The 17933-nt window shown below is 41.8% G+C and overlaps 1 protein-coding gene across 2 annotated transcripts; it reads right to left on the bottom strand.

The window, feature by feature from the left end:
* Positions 1 to 3531: 3531 nt before the first annotated feature.
* LOC146374410 (uncharacterized) lies at positions 3532 to 17008 on the bottom strand. 2 transcript variants are annotated; one of them, XM_084951720.1, is made up of 11 exons: positions 16763 to 17008; positions 14544 to 14662; positions 13756 to 13780; positions 13423 to 13469; positions 13146 to 13293; positions 12748 to 13051; positions 9898 to 10003; positions 8416 to 8562; positions 7733 to 7793; positions 7001 to 7164; positions 3532 to 5946 (listed from the first exon to the last, which is right to left on the bottom strand). In XM_084951720.1, exons 1-11 carry the CDS (start codon positions 16896 to 16898, stop codon positions 5923 to 5925), a joined length of 1281 nt encoding a protein of 426 aa, XP_084807846.1. In that variant the 5' UTR covers positions 16899 to 17008; the 3' UTR covers positions 3532 to 5922. The 2 variants fall into 2 exon arrangements, with proteins under 2 accessions (XP_084807846.1, XP_084807845.1); XM_084951719.1 differs by having other exon boundaries at positions 3532 to 7164.
* Between the last annotated feature and the right edge of the window lie 925 nt (positions 17009 to 17933).

The raw sequence follows: 17933 nt of genomic DNA, 5'->3' as shown, positions 1-17933 counted from the left end.
TGCTAATTTTATACGTCTGCTAATGCAGCCGCACTCATTCAGAACCATGCCATTAAAAAAAGTCTGCCCTTGTAAGATGTAAGTTCTTCACATGAAGGTCATTCAAAGCATTTTGAATCCACCTGAGCACACTGATGATACATCTAAAAATCTGAGTCCATTTCCTTTTTAATTTGATAAATACGCCTTAACCAGCCACTTTATTAGTTACACTTAGTTACACTACTACAGAAATGCCAGCATGTTGCAAGATTTCCTCACAGATGTTAGCAGTACTGAAACACTCACTGTGTTTGGCATTAACAGCTATGCCACGTTCCAAGTCGCTGAAATCCTCTTGGTTGAGTCAGTACTATGTTATGGAATATCAAAGCTGAAAAATGGTATCCGTCATTAGTTTATCAGCAAAGTGAGAGTTTGTTTCTGTTGAGTACTGAGCCACACTTTGTTGGTTTGAATCAATGTTTCCTGATATATTGGTAATAAGTTCTGAGAGCTACCACAGACGGACGGCTGTAGCAGCTGTGACGACACCACTGACTCTGAACAGTCACTCACTGAAAATGAAGCACAAACGTCTGTGATGGTGAGGTTTGTGCTTCATTTTCAATAAAGTTTCAGCTCTGATATTACCTTAGGTGGTGAGTAATGAAGTACAACTCAACAAACATCAGCAAACACACAAACTGTGTGCAGTTTGTCTCACAGTGTGTTGCAGCTAAAGTGCAGCTGCTGGATTTCACAGGGAGAGAAAAGAAAGAGCGCTAGCTTCACTCAGAGATGGAGAACGATGAGAACGACAGGCAGACTAACTGATGTCACTCACAGGTCAGTGCAGGATAAACAGGTTAGTTTGCTGCACTGTGATGGGTTTAAAGTAAAGAACAGTGACTGCTGCACAGCGGCTGTGTTTCGTGGTCACAGTTAGCTCACAGTGTAGCACAGATTCATTCACTGAATTCCACCTTCACACCAACTTCATCCAGTCTAACGTAAAGGCGGCATAAACAGTGTAGAGTCAGTGCAGAGGATGGAAATCATCCAGGACAACTCAGGAAACATCTGCTCACATCTGGTTGAATCCAGGTGTGTCAGCAGCTCAGCTGATCACAGCCTGCACACTAAGAAAATCTACTGGAAATTAATGTGAGTTTGATTCTTTTCCCCACACTGAACCATTACAACCAGTTTAGTTTAGTTTCCCCCACTTTAACCTCTGACGGTGCACATCCCCCTGTTTACAGTCCCCAACTATAATGTAGGCATAAGAAAATAGAGCTGCTTTCTATTTACTTCTTTTTCTTCTGATTCAAGATGAGAATATTTAGAGTTTAATAAAGTTTGTATTAACATCTACTGATATTATTTTAATATTATGCTAATATAGCACAAGGTTCAGTTAGCTTTGCACAGAAACAGAAACATCCTCCAAAGAGCTACTTTTTATTTTCTTTGAGTGCTTTTCAGAGCCTGTACGTTTTTACTTTTACTTGAGTAAAGAAGTTGATTCTGTACTTCAACTTTTACAGTAATATTTTTTAATAGTAGTATTTGTACTTCTGCTTGAGTACAGAATGTCTGTACTTTTACCAACCCTGGATATTAGTCAGATCAGCACACACACACTGGTCCAGTCCAGTTTAACGACTCGAGGTTGGAGCAGAGGTGCTACTTGCCACCATCGGCTCCACGGAGCCCCAGGCCAGTACGGAGGCCCCCGAGGGCTGGCAAGCTTTAAACTGGAGCAATGATTTGTGCAAAGTTTGCCATAACAATCGAAGACGCCTGACCTCTTTAATGGGGCCCCACCCGACTCCACCCGACTCCACCCACTCATATTGCAACTGATATTTATGATTCTGTTCAAACTAACCCAGTGACGGATGCCAGTCAATAAAAATGAAGAGCAGTTATCCTTCTGGAAGTGAAAAAAACAAAAAAATGGTGAAGAAAAAAAGCAAGACACTGAAGTCTAATACTAAATAACTTCATATTACCAGTCTGTAACATCACAGTCATCAGCATCATATTATTTCTCTGATGTGATGTTTGACATTAGTTGGCCTGGTAGAGTGTTAGTGCAGCCAGCAGACTGGAAGAATGTAGAAACATGCAAAGAAACTTGGACGTGACTGCGGTGTGGCTTTTATTATATTATTATATATTTTCCACGTCTGCAAGTCCAGTAGGTATGGCTGGTTTCCAGTAACATACATCATCCGACGGTGAGTGCAAGGATCCATGGAGAATTTATACTTCAATGCACCAATTACGCATGTGCCCAGGAAGTGGACTTCAGGCAGAAGTATAACAGCAAGGACCTGGTTCCCAGCCCGTGTCAGTCTCTGCATATATATAATCCAGGTGTACATTACTAAGATGTAAATTATTGTGGTGTATGTGTAGTGTGTGTATATTTCACTACATTTTATACCTGTGGTGTAGACCACAGATAGACTCTGTCTTTGCAGTTTAATTGCATGTTTGGAGCACTGAAACCTCCAACTTGCTTACTGCTATGTGAGTGATGTCTCATTGTACTGCCCAGCTGTTTGTTACTGTCTAACCCATAACTATTTTTATATAAGGCCTTCTATGGAAATCTGAGCTTCGGGTCGAAACACTGAGTCGCTGTAAATTCTGTGCCGCCATAAAGGAGACTTTGAAGGGCCACAGGCAAGAACTGAGTAACCAGTGATTAATGCAGGGGTCCATCCAGGTGATGTGACTGGAATAAACTGTATCACATGTATTACAGCACCTCACAACCCCATTTGCAACAAAAGAAAAAGTCATGAGCACCATCTAGTGGTGCAAAAGGGCATTTCCCCTCAGCTTAGATCCCTCTCCCCGTCACATCTTTGAACTGAGATGAAGGTTATCGGGTTATTTCTCATTTTTGACCTCAGCAGTGACCGAGGTGGAAAAATGCCAAATGTTAGACTGCTCCTGGTTGGCTGGCTCTGCCTTAAACTGAAAGGGAACAATTTACAGTTCTCATTATAGAGTAGTCAGTAACTTTGTTTGTTGCTGGAGACACAGGAGGACACATAAGACGAGGGTCTGCTGGTGTGTGTGTGAGGAGGCTTCTTGTTAGATCCATCCCTCACTTGTCAAAGTTGTCAGGTTTGACATCAAGACGCTGATGGTAAAACAATCAGCTCTAGGCTGAACTAACTAGACTTTACTCACACTAGCTACATCCATTTTTATCTACGGTCTGCTTTAAAATCATTTGATCAGTGACTCATACGAGAACTCGAGCAGTGGGAACAGAATCTGGATGTTTGCGTAATCAGAAGTTGGGCAAGGGGAGATGACTACAGAGAGTTTGTGTGTGAACCTGTCCTCTGAGGATCGTTTGATTCCAGTAAACGGTTTCAGCAGATGTGATCTCGTAAACATGATTTATTGTCAGAGCCTGACACTGAGAAATGCTCACGGCTTCTGCTTTCTAGCCTCTGGCTAAGCAGTGACAAACAAGCACAACAAACGTTTGAAATCCTTCTGGATGCATGAATGAACCTGACAGCGTGTAGTTTACTCAACCCAAACTTTATTGACATTTTTAAAAAGCAAAAGCATGTTTTATCACACAAGCGTAAAACATGCAGGAACATTAGGAAAAACCACCAGGACTGCCGATGGAGCAGGGTGTGTGTCTGTGTGTGACACGCTATGACTCTCAGGCTAACAGCTCTACCTGATGATTCACCAACTCATTATGACTCGTGTGAAAACAATCCAAAGGTCAAATTGTTGGCACCACTCCGTATAAGACAACAAACTAGCGAACACATTTTAACCACAGGTGTACACTGGAGCTCACGTCCACAAACAAAAGACAGAATGCTTACATAAAACGAACAAACATAGAGCCCCTAGTTAAGCCCATTTAATCCCCATGTCTTATATAATATCCCATAATAACAGCAGTACAAATCTCATACAATACAGGAAAGTGTTTTTTAAAACTAGGATGTCATTTGTTTTTAATACATAAGCCGAGTGGTTTAAAATTAGCACCTGAAATATGAAAAATCAAATACACTGAAATCAAATGTAACATGAATGGAAAATGTCCCCCCGAGTGGAACACTCAGGGGAGTGGACCACTCGGGGGAGTGGAACACTCGGGGGAGTGGAACACTCGGGGGAGTGGACCACTCGGGGGAGTGGACCACTCGGGGGAGTGGACCACTCGGGGGAGTGGAACATGCCTTCCTGTGGGCCAGTCGACCCCGCAAAAGAACCCAGTCAAGGAATCGCAGAGGATCATCGAGCCTGGCCGTCACACTGTTTCTCATTCATGATGCAGGTGGACTCCCTGCCTGCTCAGGACTTCTTGTGTTGTATATACATATACAGATATGTTCATATATTTGGTCTGGTCAGTTTCTTTGTATGGCTCAAACTCACATGTACAGGGTCAAAGAGTCAAAACATATTAAACAAAATTGGAAAAAAAAGTCAGTATTAAAACAGACCTGAACAAACAAGGAACCCATGATAAATAAAACCCCAAACAAATATGTAAATATTAATTTTATGTCATATTTATGTTGTCAGCACTATTGGAAAACTAAAAGGATAAACAACGTGCTAACAACGAGCCGTCTTACATACATGCTGACATTCTTCTCCAAATACATCAAACAAAAAACAATAAGTGACTGGAACACCAAACATAGCTGGCAGATGGACTTTGAGGTCATTTAAAAGCCTCCCTGCGCTGTTGTTAACGTTTTCACCACAGCTTAAAGTAAGTGCTGGCATTAAGAGTCATTAGTTTCAGCTTTGTGGTGAGTTATGCAGGAATATCAATAGGAATTTAAAAATAATGGGACACTTCTGGTAAATATCCATCAACCAATATACTGGTGCATTCCCAATATTTATCATTTTCCAGTACAGGCACACTGGTTTGCAGAGCGGCCCACATTCCTCCATCAGTCTTTACTCCTCACTTTATAACCAGTGTACCATCTGCTGCGGCGCCCGAGCTAACTACACATACACAGATGGAAACCCATCAGACTCAGCATTTAAAGACTCATACGGAGAGCTTTCATGTCGTTTATGAACATGACTACATTTTACTTGATCATTTTGTTTTTCTTTTCACTGCCGTGGTTTCATTTTTCAAACAGCGTACATCGAAACAAGAATGAAGTAATACTCGTACATTTCTGTGTTTAACCAGATTACTAATCAGTGACAACTGTTCACGGACACAGAGATGATATTTGACAGACAAAAACGTTATACATGCACAAGATCGAGGGACTCCTCGTCCCCCGGCACTACTTAATGTCCTCCAGTATCAGAGCCTCTTAACCTCTTAACGTCCACCATGTCGCCGGCACCCGTCGAGACTTAGAGCTGGGTTTTGTTTTTAGCCACATGCTAAACAGCCATATTTTCAGAAACTAGAAGATGTTACATTTTGAATGAAGTGTTTCACACGTGCACAGCAGTGTTTGTGTGGCTGGATGTTAACCGAACCCAAACCTAAGGCTTGACTGGTGGATTCAAGAGGTTAAAGATCCAACATGGCTTGTTCTAGGTAACAATGTCACAGCTCTCCTCAAAGAGCTCTGTGACATTAACAGCTTAAAGAGACTGGATCAGCTGGACACCCTAACTGAGGACAAGTTGTTACTCCAATGTAACAAACAATGGAAGTTTCATAGAAACCAGCTAATGAAAACCTAACATTTCTGTGCAGGTTACAGTAAACGCCTGATTGCAAGTCAGGCGTTTTTGCCAAACACAGAATGTCAGATGTTTCTGTAACAGGCCTGAACACATGCTTGGAGAGAAAAACACACACCAGTAATTACAGCCTCTCTAAGACAAAGACAAGCCTGAATGTACTCGAAACGTTACCGTCGGGGTCTCTGAAACGCCCTGCCAGGCAGATCAGCCGGTTCTGGGCTGCCCCCTCTGAGAAAGAAGGACAGTCGGGTTAATCGTTTCAAATTCACTCAAATTCAAATTTGTAAAAACAAAAAAATCTGAACAGAAAATTGTAGTTCAGCAGGAGATGTAGACCCAGAGTATTCTGAACCATGTTGTTCAGTTTTAAAGCACTGAAGACGAACTGTGTACTGTAGCCTGTAATCCTCATTAACTGGACCTGTCACTTTTGTACTTTTAGTCTATATGAAACATGGACAGCACTGAAGTCAAGAAGTTCCCTTCAGCTGCCTCTCAAATCTGTGCTTAATGTCTTATTTTGTCAGCAGTGCCACACTTCCATGGATTCTTTTGTTTACAGCTTTTATGTGTGTAATCGATTCAGTGCTCGGGGATATATTTGTTAAAGCATGTCTTACTAACACCGCTGAACGAAGCGCCGAATGTGCATGAATTCTTTTGGTGACGTGGCAAACACATGAACGTTCTGCTACTTGATTCTAAGCTGTTGCCAAGTCTCTTTTACACTGCTGCAAATGCACCAATAAAATCACTAAAATCAGTTTCACTTTGGCACTTTTCATGTCTCTCATTATGTTTTGCTCCACATGGTGGCTGGTCAGCCGTCCCAGACTGCCGTGAAGGATGGACTGAAGTCTAACATTGTTGTTGCAGGAACATAAACAGAAAATACTGATGTTTCTTACACTCCGTCAGTCAGCTGTTGAGTCTGCTTGTTTTCATTCTGCCAAACTTGGAAGCATGAGTGGATGATTGCCTATTTACAGTTGATGATAAAATTATTAGTCCCTCCTGTCAAGTGTGAGACTTACGAACTGAATAGCATCAGTGGGGCCAATGATTCTGTCCTCGGTGGGAAGTCCACGCAGGAGCTCAGATTCATCCTGGGTCGTTATTTCTTTATACTCTTACGATTTAGTGCTGCCTTACAAAACAGCTTGTCTTGAAATATGTGAGGACTATTTAAGTGTGTAAATGTCACCTGGCTCGAGAGGTCAGAAGAAACAATGTATGAATAGTGTTGCAGCAATGTGTGTTTCATGGTTACTGCGAGACTCACCATGACATGAAGGTAGCTGCACATCTGCAGCACACACTCCAGAGTCTCCATCATTTGCTCTCGGCGGAGTGTGTGGAGCTTGCTGTGACCGAGGGATTTGTTGCTTTCCACCTCACAGATGGTGGCCTTCAGAGCAATCGAAGCACACTGTACCACACTCATCCCTGCAGAAACACAGAGGGCTGCAGGATAATGGTGCTTCTAAGCATAACTGCAATCAGTTGCAGACAAAAACAGGAAGTGCAGCTTTCAGGTTTTTATTCACTGTGACTGAAGTTTTGTTGTCTTTTGTTCTCGTGTGCTTTGCTCTTTACACTCATTTGTGTTAAAGATGAAAAAAGGAAACCTTGTTCTATTCTAGTTGATGACAGTTGGCTAGTCAGTCATGGCTAACCATGCTGTAATGACTAAAGCCATTAAATAAACAAGAGGTCACTGTTTGTGGATTTTAAGCACTGCCAAATGTCTTTCTTTGGCTTTGTTCTACAGCACATGAGAGGAAGCCACAAAGAAAGTGCTGCTGTTTAAAGACGGACATGTTGCTGGCACACTAACATAGAAGATTGTGCAATGACAAAGGCGTCTTTGGCATCAAAGCTCTCACTTTTCTCTCTCTTAGTTCTGTGTTGTCTTCTTATATAACCATGTTTTGCATTTATCGTCTCATTATGTTTTTGAAACAGTGATGCACGAATAAAATGATCTGAAAGCTTTAAAGATTTGAGGACTTACCAGAGTTATCAGTAGCTTCGACGTCCACATATATGCCATCCACCATTGCAAGCATTAGAACCTGTTAGAAAACATTTGAATACATTTGGATTGAATACAGTAGATAAGAAGCAAAGGTTGATCAGCCCAAACTTGACGCCATGCATCAAAGTACAGCCAGAGCTGGGCCACCAACACATTACACACACAGGAGCTACTCAGATGTGGAGACCAAATCATGAAGCTCGCGGTGCACGGCTGAGGCTGCCAGAGGAACCTGGCAACTCTGCACTGGTGACGTTTATGCATCGCTGCGCTCTAACTTTGCAGAGGCAACGACAGACGGATGTTTCACAAGCTGACTTGTTCAGTGGTCGTATCCTATTACAGCACCACTCTGGAATTCAGTGAGCCCTTTAGCCTGAGCCCTTCTGTCATACATGTTTGTACTGTGAGGACAGACTTTAGAAAAATAAAAATACGGCAACTTTTTAAATATCTTTAACAATTTGCACAGTGAACTACACAACCTTAATTTTTCATCACAGCTGTTTTCTAAGCTCTGTCTCTGACAGTAACTTGTAATGCTACTCTGACTTGCTTGTAAACTGTGCAGAAAGATGGCAAACAAAAGCAAACAGCAGACGTACTGTCACACAGTCAGATTCTTTCTCTATACAAGCAGAAATGATGACGGCTCTGACCTCCAGGACTCTGATGTAGCCACTCTCAGCGCTGAGGTGGAGGCATGATTTTCCTGCGTTGTTCGTCTCATTGACGTTGGCTCCCAGATAGATCAGATCGGCCACCATCAGGTGGTGGTTGTGTTTTGATGCGTAGAGAAGAGGAGTCTGAACAGGAGCAAAGGAAAGCATGAAGCTATGAACTGAACATGTTGGTGAGAACGCACTCAAGTCTTTGAACAGTTACCATGAATGTGGCTGCAAAACAATATCTAGGAACAAGACGTTGTGCAAACTGATTGAAGACTTAGTGGTTACCTGTTAATTACATACTGATGGGTAACACCTAATATGGACCTTAACATGTGCAATAACACAAAGATAGAACAGTGAAGCTGAACACGTGCAGCTCTGTATGCAGGAGGTGAGAGGAGCGTCACAGGGAGTCACGGTGGTGGTGGTGGGGGGGGTCAATCATTCTCCACTTAAACCAACAGCAAAAATAAAAAGTATACGAAACCTTTTTGAAATACAGCGATGAGTCACATATATGCCTGAAGAATCCACACGTTCTCACTTCCAAAGTGTAACATTTTACGCTAGGTATCGCCGATATGTTACGCTTCGGCGCACCCAACACTTCCCTAGATTACCAGATTGGAAATGTACGTTCGTTTTAGTTAAATCATTTGGGAAAACAGTATGTAACGTGAAAGTGCTGGCTACGTTTAGGGATAAGGTTATGGTTAGTGCTGGAATACGTGGCTGGAGCGTGCATTACTGCGGGAGTGTCATTCTACTGGATTTCACCCATAACCCGGCACGTAGCATAAGAACATGGGTGGTCACCTTTCCTCAGGAACGCCGTGGGATGTGACAGATCGTCATCATATTACGCCTCGGGAGGGAGAACGGGCTGGAAGAATCTTAGTTGAACAGGTGACACAGTATTAAGTTCATATTTTAAACGTCTTTATCCCCCGTGCTTTTTATCTGCACATGGCTAACAGGGAAAACCACGAGGACACATTAGCTAATGCAGGATTTTAAAGACCAATAGCAATATTTGGTGGATTAAAAATCTGATATTTTGATATACTGGCTGATATTTTTTCTTTGAAACAGATGAAACATTATCATCACCTACCATGTGTTTTACATCAGCTCGGATTAGCTTGGATTAGCTACTACTTGTTTTTTGTAAGTGTTCTAAACGACAGGTTGTCAAGAGGTAAATTGCAGATTTCCCCCTGTTAGACAAACTGTGCAATGTCAACACTCAATTGTCATTTTCATTTACTGGCTGTTGTTAATCCCAGTACTGCTGATAAACTGGTCCCGTTGTCGTGTTAGCTAACTTACTGGTTACAGGCTTAAAAGCAAAGAAAAATGAAGCCTGACATGTTGCCAGGCTTGTAAAACACTGGAGGGAAATGTTGTACAAAGCAACAGATATTTGTAATATTCATAAAAATAGAAATAAAAAAATAGAAATTTGTTTACCATGCCATCTGAGTCTTTTAGGTCCAGGCTGTTGAATGTGGCCATCCTTTTAGCAATGGCAAAGCCCAGAGCCCTCTTTCCAACACATGCTACTCTGTGAAGAATTCTGGAAGGAGAAACACAAATAAGCGATTCAAGTTTTTACTGAAACACGGCTACGGAAATGGGTAAAGGTGGGCTATGGACACTTTATTTGTTTGTGTATTAAGATCTCCATCAGCTTCTGCAGCAGCTACTCTTCCTGTGGTCTGACAAATTCTTTAACAAAAAACGTTTTCATACACGAACATCGAATACATGAAATACAATAAATGCAAATGTAACTGGAGCTGTGTCTGTGTAAACTGAAAGTTTGACTTTGTCCAAGGACTTCTGCACATTGAGCTTCTTTGTGTCCTCCTTGCAGCAGACTAATTAGAGCAGTGCCCTGGTGAACGTAAGTAACAGCAGAAGACAAAAACCGAGCGTGAGTTTCCAGCATGTCAAAACGCCCTTTGAAAAAAAGGAACTTAAATGTTGAAGGACAACAAATGTGACCAAACTAGTTCAAGGCTGGTTTTGCAAGTCAGTCCTTCAGCACAGCTCTGAGACATCAGTTACAGGATCCCGTAAGTACATGGTTGTAAAAACAAGAGAGAGCGATGAAAGAAGGAGATCTCATGAATCTTTGCCAAACAGAAATTTGCTGGCAACTTCTTGACTTTGCAGAAGACACGAAATTTGCAGTTTAGAAAGCACCATTTTTTAAAGGTGAGATCACAAGCTGAAATTAGACCGTGGCTCTCTCTACCTTTATGTCAACGCAATGATAAAAAAACAGTACATTATGTTAGTTTAGCCAACAAGCTCAAACTTTTATTTTGAAAAGGGCCCATTACCTCAATACAAACGAATACAGATTTTTTTAAATGACACATTTGTTGATTTTCCCAACAGTGCGTCTATCTTTATTTATTTAGTCATGTCTGTGCTTTTTGCTGCTAAGACAAGAGATTTATATTTATCTGCCAAGCAGAGTGAGCGAGTATTCATCCAGAATTATGCCAGAAGCTTATTAATGTCTGCCAAACGGATGTCACTGAGGGTGAACATGCTACGGGACATTTATCTAAGTATTAATGGGGGTATATGCATATTTTGATCCTGTGTGGATTAGAGAAAATCCCAAATAAATTCAAACGTGTGCGCCCAGCTCTTGTTTAAATTTAACTATTAATTTAAAAATCAATAGTTCAAAAGAAATTATTAAAAGCCCAGAACGTCCATGACATTCCTGCCCATGATCACTGGATGCAAACTTTTGACCACAGCTGTACATGCACAGTTTCAACTGTCAGCTCCAGTATAAGGTCCTCTGCACCGTAAAAAAAAAAAATCCTAAAAAACAGTAATATCCCGGCAGCTGGGTCACCAAAGTAATACCAGAAAATAACAGAAAATAACTTTCCCATGAAAATACGGTTATTTTCAGTAATGACAATACAGTTTGTTGCCCTAATTTTACATGGGATTCTGCCTTTTTCACGTGCTTTTAAACATTAAATTAGGAACAATTTAATGTGATTAAACAAAGAAATTACCTATAAACAAGGTCAATGAATGCGGCAACATGAATAATAATACTTAAAGGCTCTGTCAGTGCGCCCCAGGGTGGCTGTGGCTACAATGTAGCTTCATCACCAGTGTGTGGATGTGTGTGTGACTGAATGTGTAAAGCGCTTTGGGGTCCTTAGGGACTAGTAAAGCGCTGTACAAATACAGGCCATTTACCATTAAGTGTACAGAAATATACAGTTAACTGTTGGTTTGAATAATAATGGATTGCATTCATATCGCGCTTTATGAGACCCTCAAAGCGCTTTACAATTCCACTTTATAATTCCCCTCTGGCCATCACCAGTAGGTGGAAGGTGAAGTGTCTTGCCCAAGGACACAACGACCGAGACTGTCCGAGCCGGGGCTCGAACCGGCAACCTTCTGATTACAAGGCGAACTGCCAACTCTTGAGCCACGATCGCTCTAAATAACAGTAATAATAATAATTATTTGATGTAAAAGAAGTTTATACGAATCATTTTTATATTTTTCCATAGCATTACATTTGAATTTAACAGTTCGATCTTTCAAATAACGGACAAATATTTGTGAAATTATGATACATTTGTGAATATATTTTAACAGTCTAAATATGCACATGTACAAAAAAATATATTTAAAAAACAAGAAAATTATGTTTTATTACATTTACAGTGATTTTACGTTAATTTACATTTGAAATGTAAAATCAGTCTATTTATGTAAATTTAATGATATTCAAGAAGAACAGTACAAAACTGTAAAATACACAGTAAAATACTTTTATATTACAATTTTTTTTACAGTGTAGTAAAAATCTGTCCCTTTGCAGTAAAAGCTGGAATGACTGCGTGTGCAGGACCGTGCACCCCAGCTGTCGGTGCGAGGTGAGAGACAGTGGTCATAAACGATTTAACCTGCCTACCACTACAGGAGGACAAACGAGTCGTAGTATCGTCTGGTTCCTTTTTGACTCTTAATTCTATAACCCCGATCTGGTCCACACGAACAATTTATCCTCTGGGCTCTTTTTTGGAATAGTTCTGGTCAGTAGATGCTCTGCTAGGATAGATGTATGAGACTTAATGTTCAACAACAACATTTATATTTCATACTGTACATTACTGCAGTTTCATTTCACTTCTGTGTCTCCTGAAAATTTCAGCTAGTGTTTTTGCTCGTGGGCGTCCAATCAAGGTGAACAGTAAAAGCTCCTCCTCTGTGGTGGCCATTACCTTTTACAGACATACAGGGACAGTCTTCTATCAAACTTACGTCCTGCCATGTTCATCAGCGGACAGCAGTTCTGCATCGCAGACATCCCTCAGCTGGCCCTCCTCTTTCTGCAGCTGTGTCCAGAAGAAAGCGCCGCCGTTCACGTTATATTCACTGTAATTCCTGGGACCAAACCACTCCTGCCTTTGTTCACCATTTTTGCTCACAATTCCAAAGATCGAGGGCGGGCAGCTGGGAAACATGAAGCCAGGAGGGGTCTGGTGGTACTCTGCTGTGCCTGGAGAGTAGGTCATGTAGGACGGGGGGCTGGGAATGATTTCATCGTACTCGTCACCGTTAAATCCTGCACCGAGCAGAGACAGCATGGTACATCAAGGGTGGAAGTAATTGCCAGTCACAGTCTCACTTTAAGGAGTAGCTTTAAAAAAACATATTACCAGTTGGAGACAGCTGAGGAGAAACTGGTGGACCAGTGGGGGACAGGGGTGGGGGAGACAATGGGTTTCTGCTGCCAGTCCTGAGATCTTCTTCCAGTACTTCGACGATGATTGACAGCTCCTCCAGGCTTTGTGACGGCTGTTGTGTCTGAAAGCCAAAGAGTACTGCAGAGTATTTGAACTGCTCTTCAAAATGACATGTAGATTACAGCATACCAAAGCTTTGCACTTTGAAACCTTCTGGGTGGAGCAGAGTTCTGTCTTTTATAACACTGACCTTGACGGTTCGGCGCCTGGAGCTCGTTTTAGCTCGTTTTAAGTCTCCTGAGGAACAAAGAGTCAAGTATAAGTCAGCACACCTCTACGCAGGATGTTTGGCTTCTTCTTAAGCCAGGCCCAAAAGCCTGCATGACACCATAACACCCCCGAACAACACTATAAATCTGCCACGACGGAAAATTCTCTTAACATCACGCATAAGATGATGCACATCCATCCAACATAGGCTAACCCCACCACTGCCAACATTTTCATGCAAAGAAGCCAACCAACCCAACACACGACCTCCTCCGTGGTGCAAACTGCCGCGTTAAATAAAGATTGCACTGACCTTTGGCTGTTTTGCTGCATCTCTCCTGCATTCACACAGTTGGATGATGAAGGGATAAAAACAAAGAGTGCGTCAGTGGGAGGTGTTCTCTGGGATTCTTCACACAGCCATAAATCCACATATGATGTGTCATATTAATAGATTGTGTTGTTACAACAGCTAAAAGATGAAAAACAACCTCGCTCAATTAAAAAAAACAAAACAGTGCACGTGAAGAATCACACAATATAAAAAAGTGAAACTGTGAATATAAATCTAAATATAATACTATACAGAACTTATACAGAAGCCCAATTTTTACCTATTCATCAGTATTTTTTTTGACCCTACAGTGAACCTAATGCAAAGCCACTTTCACTCTTTAAGCATGATTAACAGAACCTCATAAACAGCCAGCACCACCATCGTGCCATCTGAGATGTGAGCTCACGCTGCAGACGATACATTTGATCAGTTTTCGGCTGCACATTATGAACACGGTCAGTTCTCTACCTGAGGATAAAACGGGTGTGATCGGCAGCCGGTTGTGTGCTGCTGCCTGCAGTTATCAGTTATTAAGACGCTGTTGTGATAATCTCACACTTGATGACTAAAGCATGTCACATGTTACATGCACTTTGTTATTTTGCCTTGGCTTCAGTTGGTGCAGCGTTTGGGGGAACTTGTAAACCTCACTATGATTTCAGAAAACACAAGATTTCCTTTTCCAAGCAGTGAAATGTGTTTCTGTGCGGCTGTATCTTTGTCACACTTTTGTTGTACGTGTGTGTTTTGAACCTCAAGCCTACCTTCAAATCTTGGCCACAGCCTTGAGTGAGGCGGATGTTTCTCAGCAGATCCTTTACTGGCATTCTGACACGGACTCCGAGGTAGACCTTGTCGTTACCATAAATGGAACGTCTGGCACCTGGAGGAAAACATGAAGGATCAGACTGCTGTGGCACCATGACACAGAACCAGCTCTCTACAGAGCAGTGCTGATTTTCTAACACCGGAAAATAACTCAAAATGTTAGAAATATTCCAGTGTTAGAAAATCAGCACTGCTCAGTGTTAGCCATTGTTAATCTTCAAAACTGACTAGGTTACTTTTAAAAATATAACACTGTCAAAAGTGATCATTTAACACTCAACAGTGTCATATTTAACATAAAATGACTTGTAGCTGTAAGATGCTTCACCTACTGTATGACACCTATCTGAATGTCAGTGTATCATCAACACAGTATAGCGTCAGGTTTAAATGACGGGTAACTTCTGCATTACAGATGCCAAAAAAGTCAACAGAACCTACAACATAAACGCCTGCATAGAGTCGAAGAACTTTTCAAAATAAGACCGAAATGAAAAGAGCTCAGTCAAAGAGAAAGAACAAAAGCAGCTCAAGTAAATGCAATCAAATGAAATGTTTTTTTAAAGGCTAAATATAGTTGCAATAAAAGAGAAAAAAAGCTCAATAAAATGCATTGAAGCAAACAAAATAAATAAATAGCATAACACAGACTGATAAGAGTAAAGTGGCTCACAGTGTAACCTGTTGGGCGGTACTGTACAAGCTCAGCTCCCTGCACTTTGCTTTTGTCTTTTCCTAAAACATGCACACAGAATGAAGCAGGTCCCATTTAAACAACACCTTTAGATGAGTGAAGTGAATCCTCACATTCCTGTTTTTAGCAGGGTTGTCAGGACTCTAGACTTCCAAACTTTGTTCCAGTTTCCATGCCTCCTTTATCGGGCTGTGGAACAGTAAGCTTCAACGTTTAAATGGATGCAGGCTAAAGTTTCAGAGCTCTGACCTGTCACCATAGACGTCTACGGCAGGACTGAGAGCTCACAGTATTAAAATAATTCACTGGAAATAAAATTGTTATTTTACCACTCTGTGCCACAAACCCCCAGATTAATAATTAACCACAGTGTTATATCTGACTATTATATATTTAGATTCTTTATAGATTTCCAATCGCCATTTGCTAACCTCTCTGGAGTAGGCGATCACTATCTGTGCAAAAAAAGGTTGTATGATCCATTAAACGATTGGCCACATGCTGCCAACGCCACCCTCTTCACATGGATGCGCTGCAGAAATCTTAATTTAGTACAGCGGTCTTAAACTCGCAGCCCGGGGCCACATGCAGCCCATGTCAGCCCTACTTGTGGCCCGTATACTGATGTGAATAAATGTAAGGCAGTTTGGCCCTTGAAGGGACTTTTTTGAAACCAATATGAGCAGAGAGCACAAACATGCTGAGGCTGTGCTCGCTCAGTGAGAGAGTCACAAACTCATGTGTACACTTACGTGTGCAGTTTGATTTTGTTAAATATGAACACAATGGCAGGGACCAGTGTGTTTGTTTGTTCGTTCAATGAAAGACTTCAGTTAGTTAAGAGTGAGATTTTTTTGTCTATTTATACAATATTTGAAATAAAAACAAACAAACAAAACATTTTCTGAAATATGTTTTCTTGTTTGTTTGGTTGTTTTTGTACCACTTGAACACTAAAGTGGCCCACAGCTCGTTTGATAACCAGCTTCATGTGACTGTTTAGGCTGATTTTAGGGTCAATCCAAAAACGTAAAGATGTCCTGGCTTCATGGTGCAGGACCAAGCTCGAAGTCTGATGTCTGTTATCGCATCATACTTTCTCTTGTCTGGAGCGCTCTCTCTAAACAACACACGCCCAGGCGGTAGATCAGCAAACAGTCGATCAGACGACCATGCTACGTTTAAAGTCGTGTTTCTTTAGCTCAGTGTACCATGTGATTGGCTGGTTGGATATCTGTGGTAACTAGTAGTCGAACAGGTGTACCCAAAAACGTGTCCGGTGAGTTTGTAACTGCAAAGTTACTACAAGCTGTTAGGAGTTCCTTAGATAAAACACACAAACAACAAAGAGAAAAATCCAGCATCGTTCTTGTGAAAGTACAAGAGCTGCGATAAAGTCCTTTAATAATAAATGTTCTCCCTCAGAGATTTTCCTCAGAGATAAAACATCTTCTCGCCTACCTTTCTTAGTGCCTCCCACATCACGCACTGCTGCACCTGGGACAGGTGAGCCCGCCGCGGTGTCCCCCAGCAGAGCAGAGGAGTCGGCTTCTCCCCGTCTGCCCCTGCGGTCATTTATTTTGTACCGTCCTCTCATATCGTAAACAGACAAAGCTGAGTTAACGACACACGGCTCCCACCACTGAAGCACTGACACCTGACAGCTGCTGTAACTGGGCGGAACCTGAGCCTCGACCGGCTGCACGGCTGAGGACTCACCTGTTTGTTTGCCCACTGGCAGCTCGACGGGAACTGCACCAAAGACGATCCCGCCTGCTGCTCGACGCCCACGCCCAGCAGTGTGAATGTCACGCAGTGTTTGCATTAAAGTTTTAGAGCAGGCCTCTATACCGACACTGTGTCCTGAGAGAAATGGCTACAGGACCCACGATGTTAATGTAACTGTAAATCACTTGCTCTGATTTCGCATAGAAAGAATATGAAATCACCCTGAGGTACACCGTTTACTCTCACCGGTTAAATAACTTGCAATACTTGAATATGAGAAAAGAAGACTAGAAAACTATGCTTTTACATAATTATCATATTATTGCAATGTACTTATAGAAATGTGTATTAAGTGATGGGGAGATTCTCACAGTGAAGCACTGAAATAAATGATATGGTGATTTGCCATTTCAGCTCGTAAGTGATCAGAAGCTTTAGTTATACACAGAGACTGACAATGTTAGTTCAGGGCTGAAGTTAACAAACCAAATGCAAAACATCCAGTAAGACCTGCTTGAACATGACTGCTGATGAAGACTCTGCCCGAGGCAGACATTCCCATTGAAGAAGATCTTTTCAATGGGAATGTCTGGTGTCTATGCTGAAAGCAGATTTGAAAAGCAAAATAGAATAAAGCAGACACGGTACAGGTACAGGTGAGGCTACTGACATCCGTACCCCCCCCCAAACCAAAACAGCAACAAAGGCATGATTCATAAGTTGTATAATGTGTGTTTCAGCTGACACAGGAAACCATCTGGGGCCAACAGGGGCGCCTCCAGAATTTCTTTTATAGGGGTGGCCTTATGGTTGATTATGTTGCTGACTGGAAGTCCCAAACAGCTTTAATGATTCCCAGCAGAGCTAAGCAGAAGCAGCTCCCCCAGCATGGAGACAAATAAGT

The sequence above is a fragment of the Perissodus microlepis genome, chromosome 14, assembly GCF_051167445.1.
Source record: "Perissodus microlepis isolate ML-2025 ecotype Zambia chromosome 14, ASM5116744v1, whole genome shotgun sequence".
In the NCBI taxonomy this organism is placed as follows: Eukaryota; Metazoa; Chordata; class Actinopteri; order Cichliformes; family Cichlidae; genus Perissodus; species Perissodus microlepis.
This window is presented reverse-complemented; position numbering and strand designations above follow the sequence as displayed.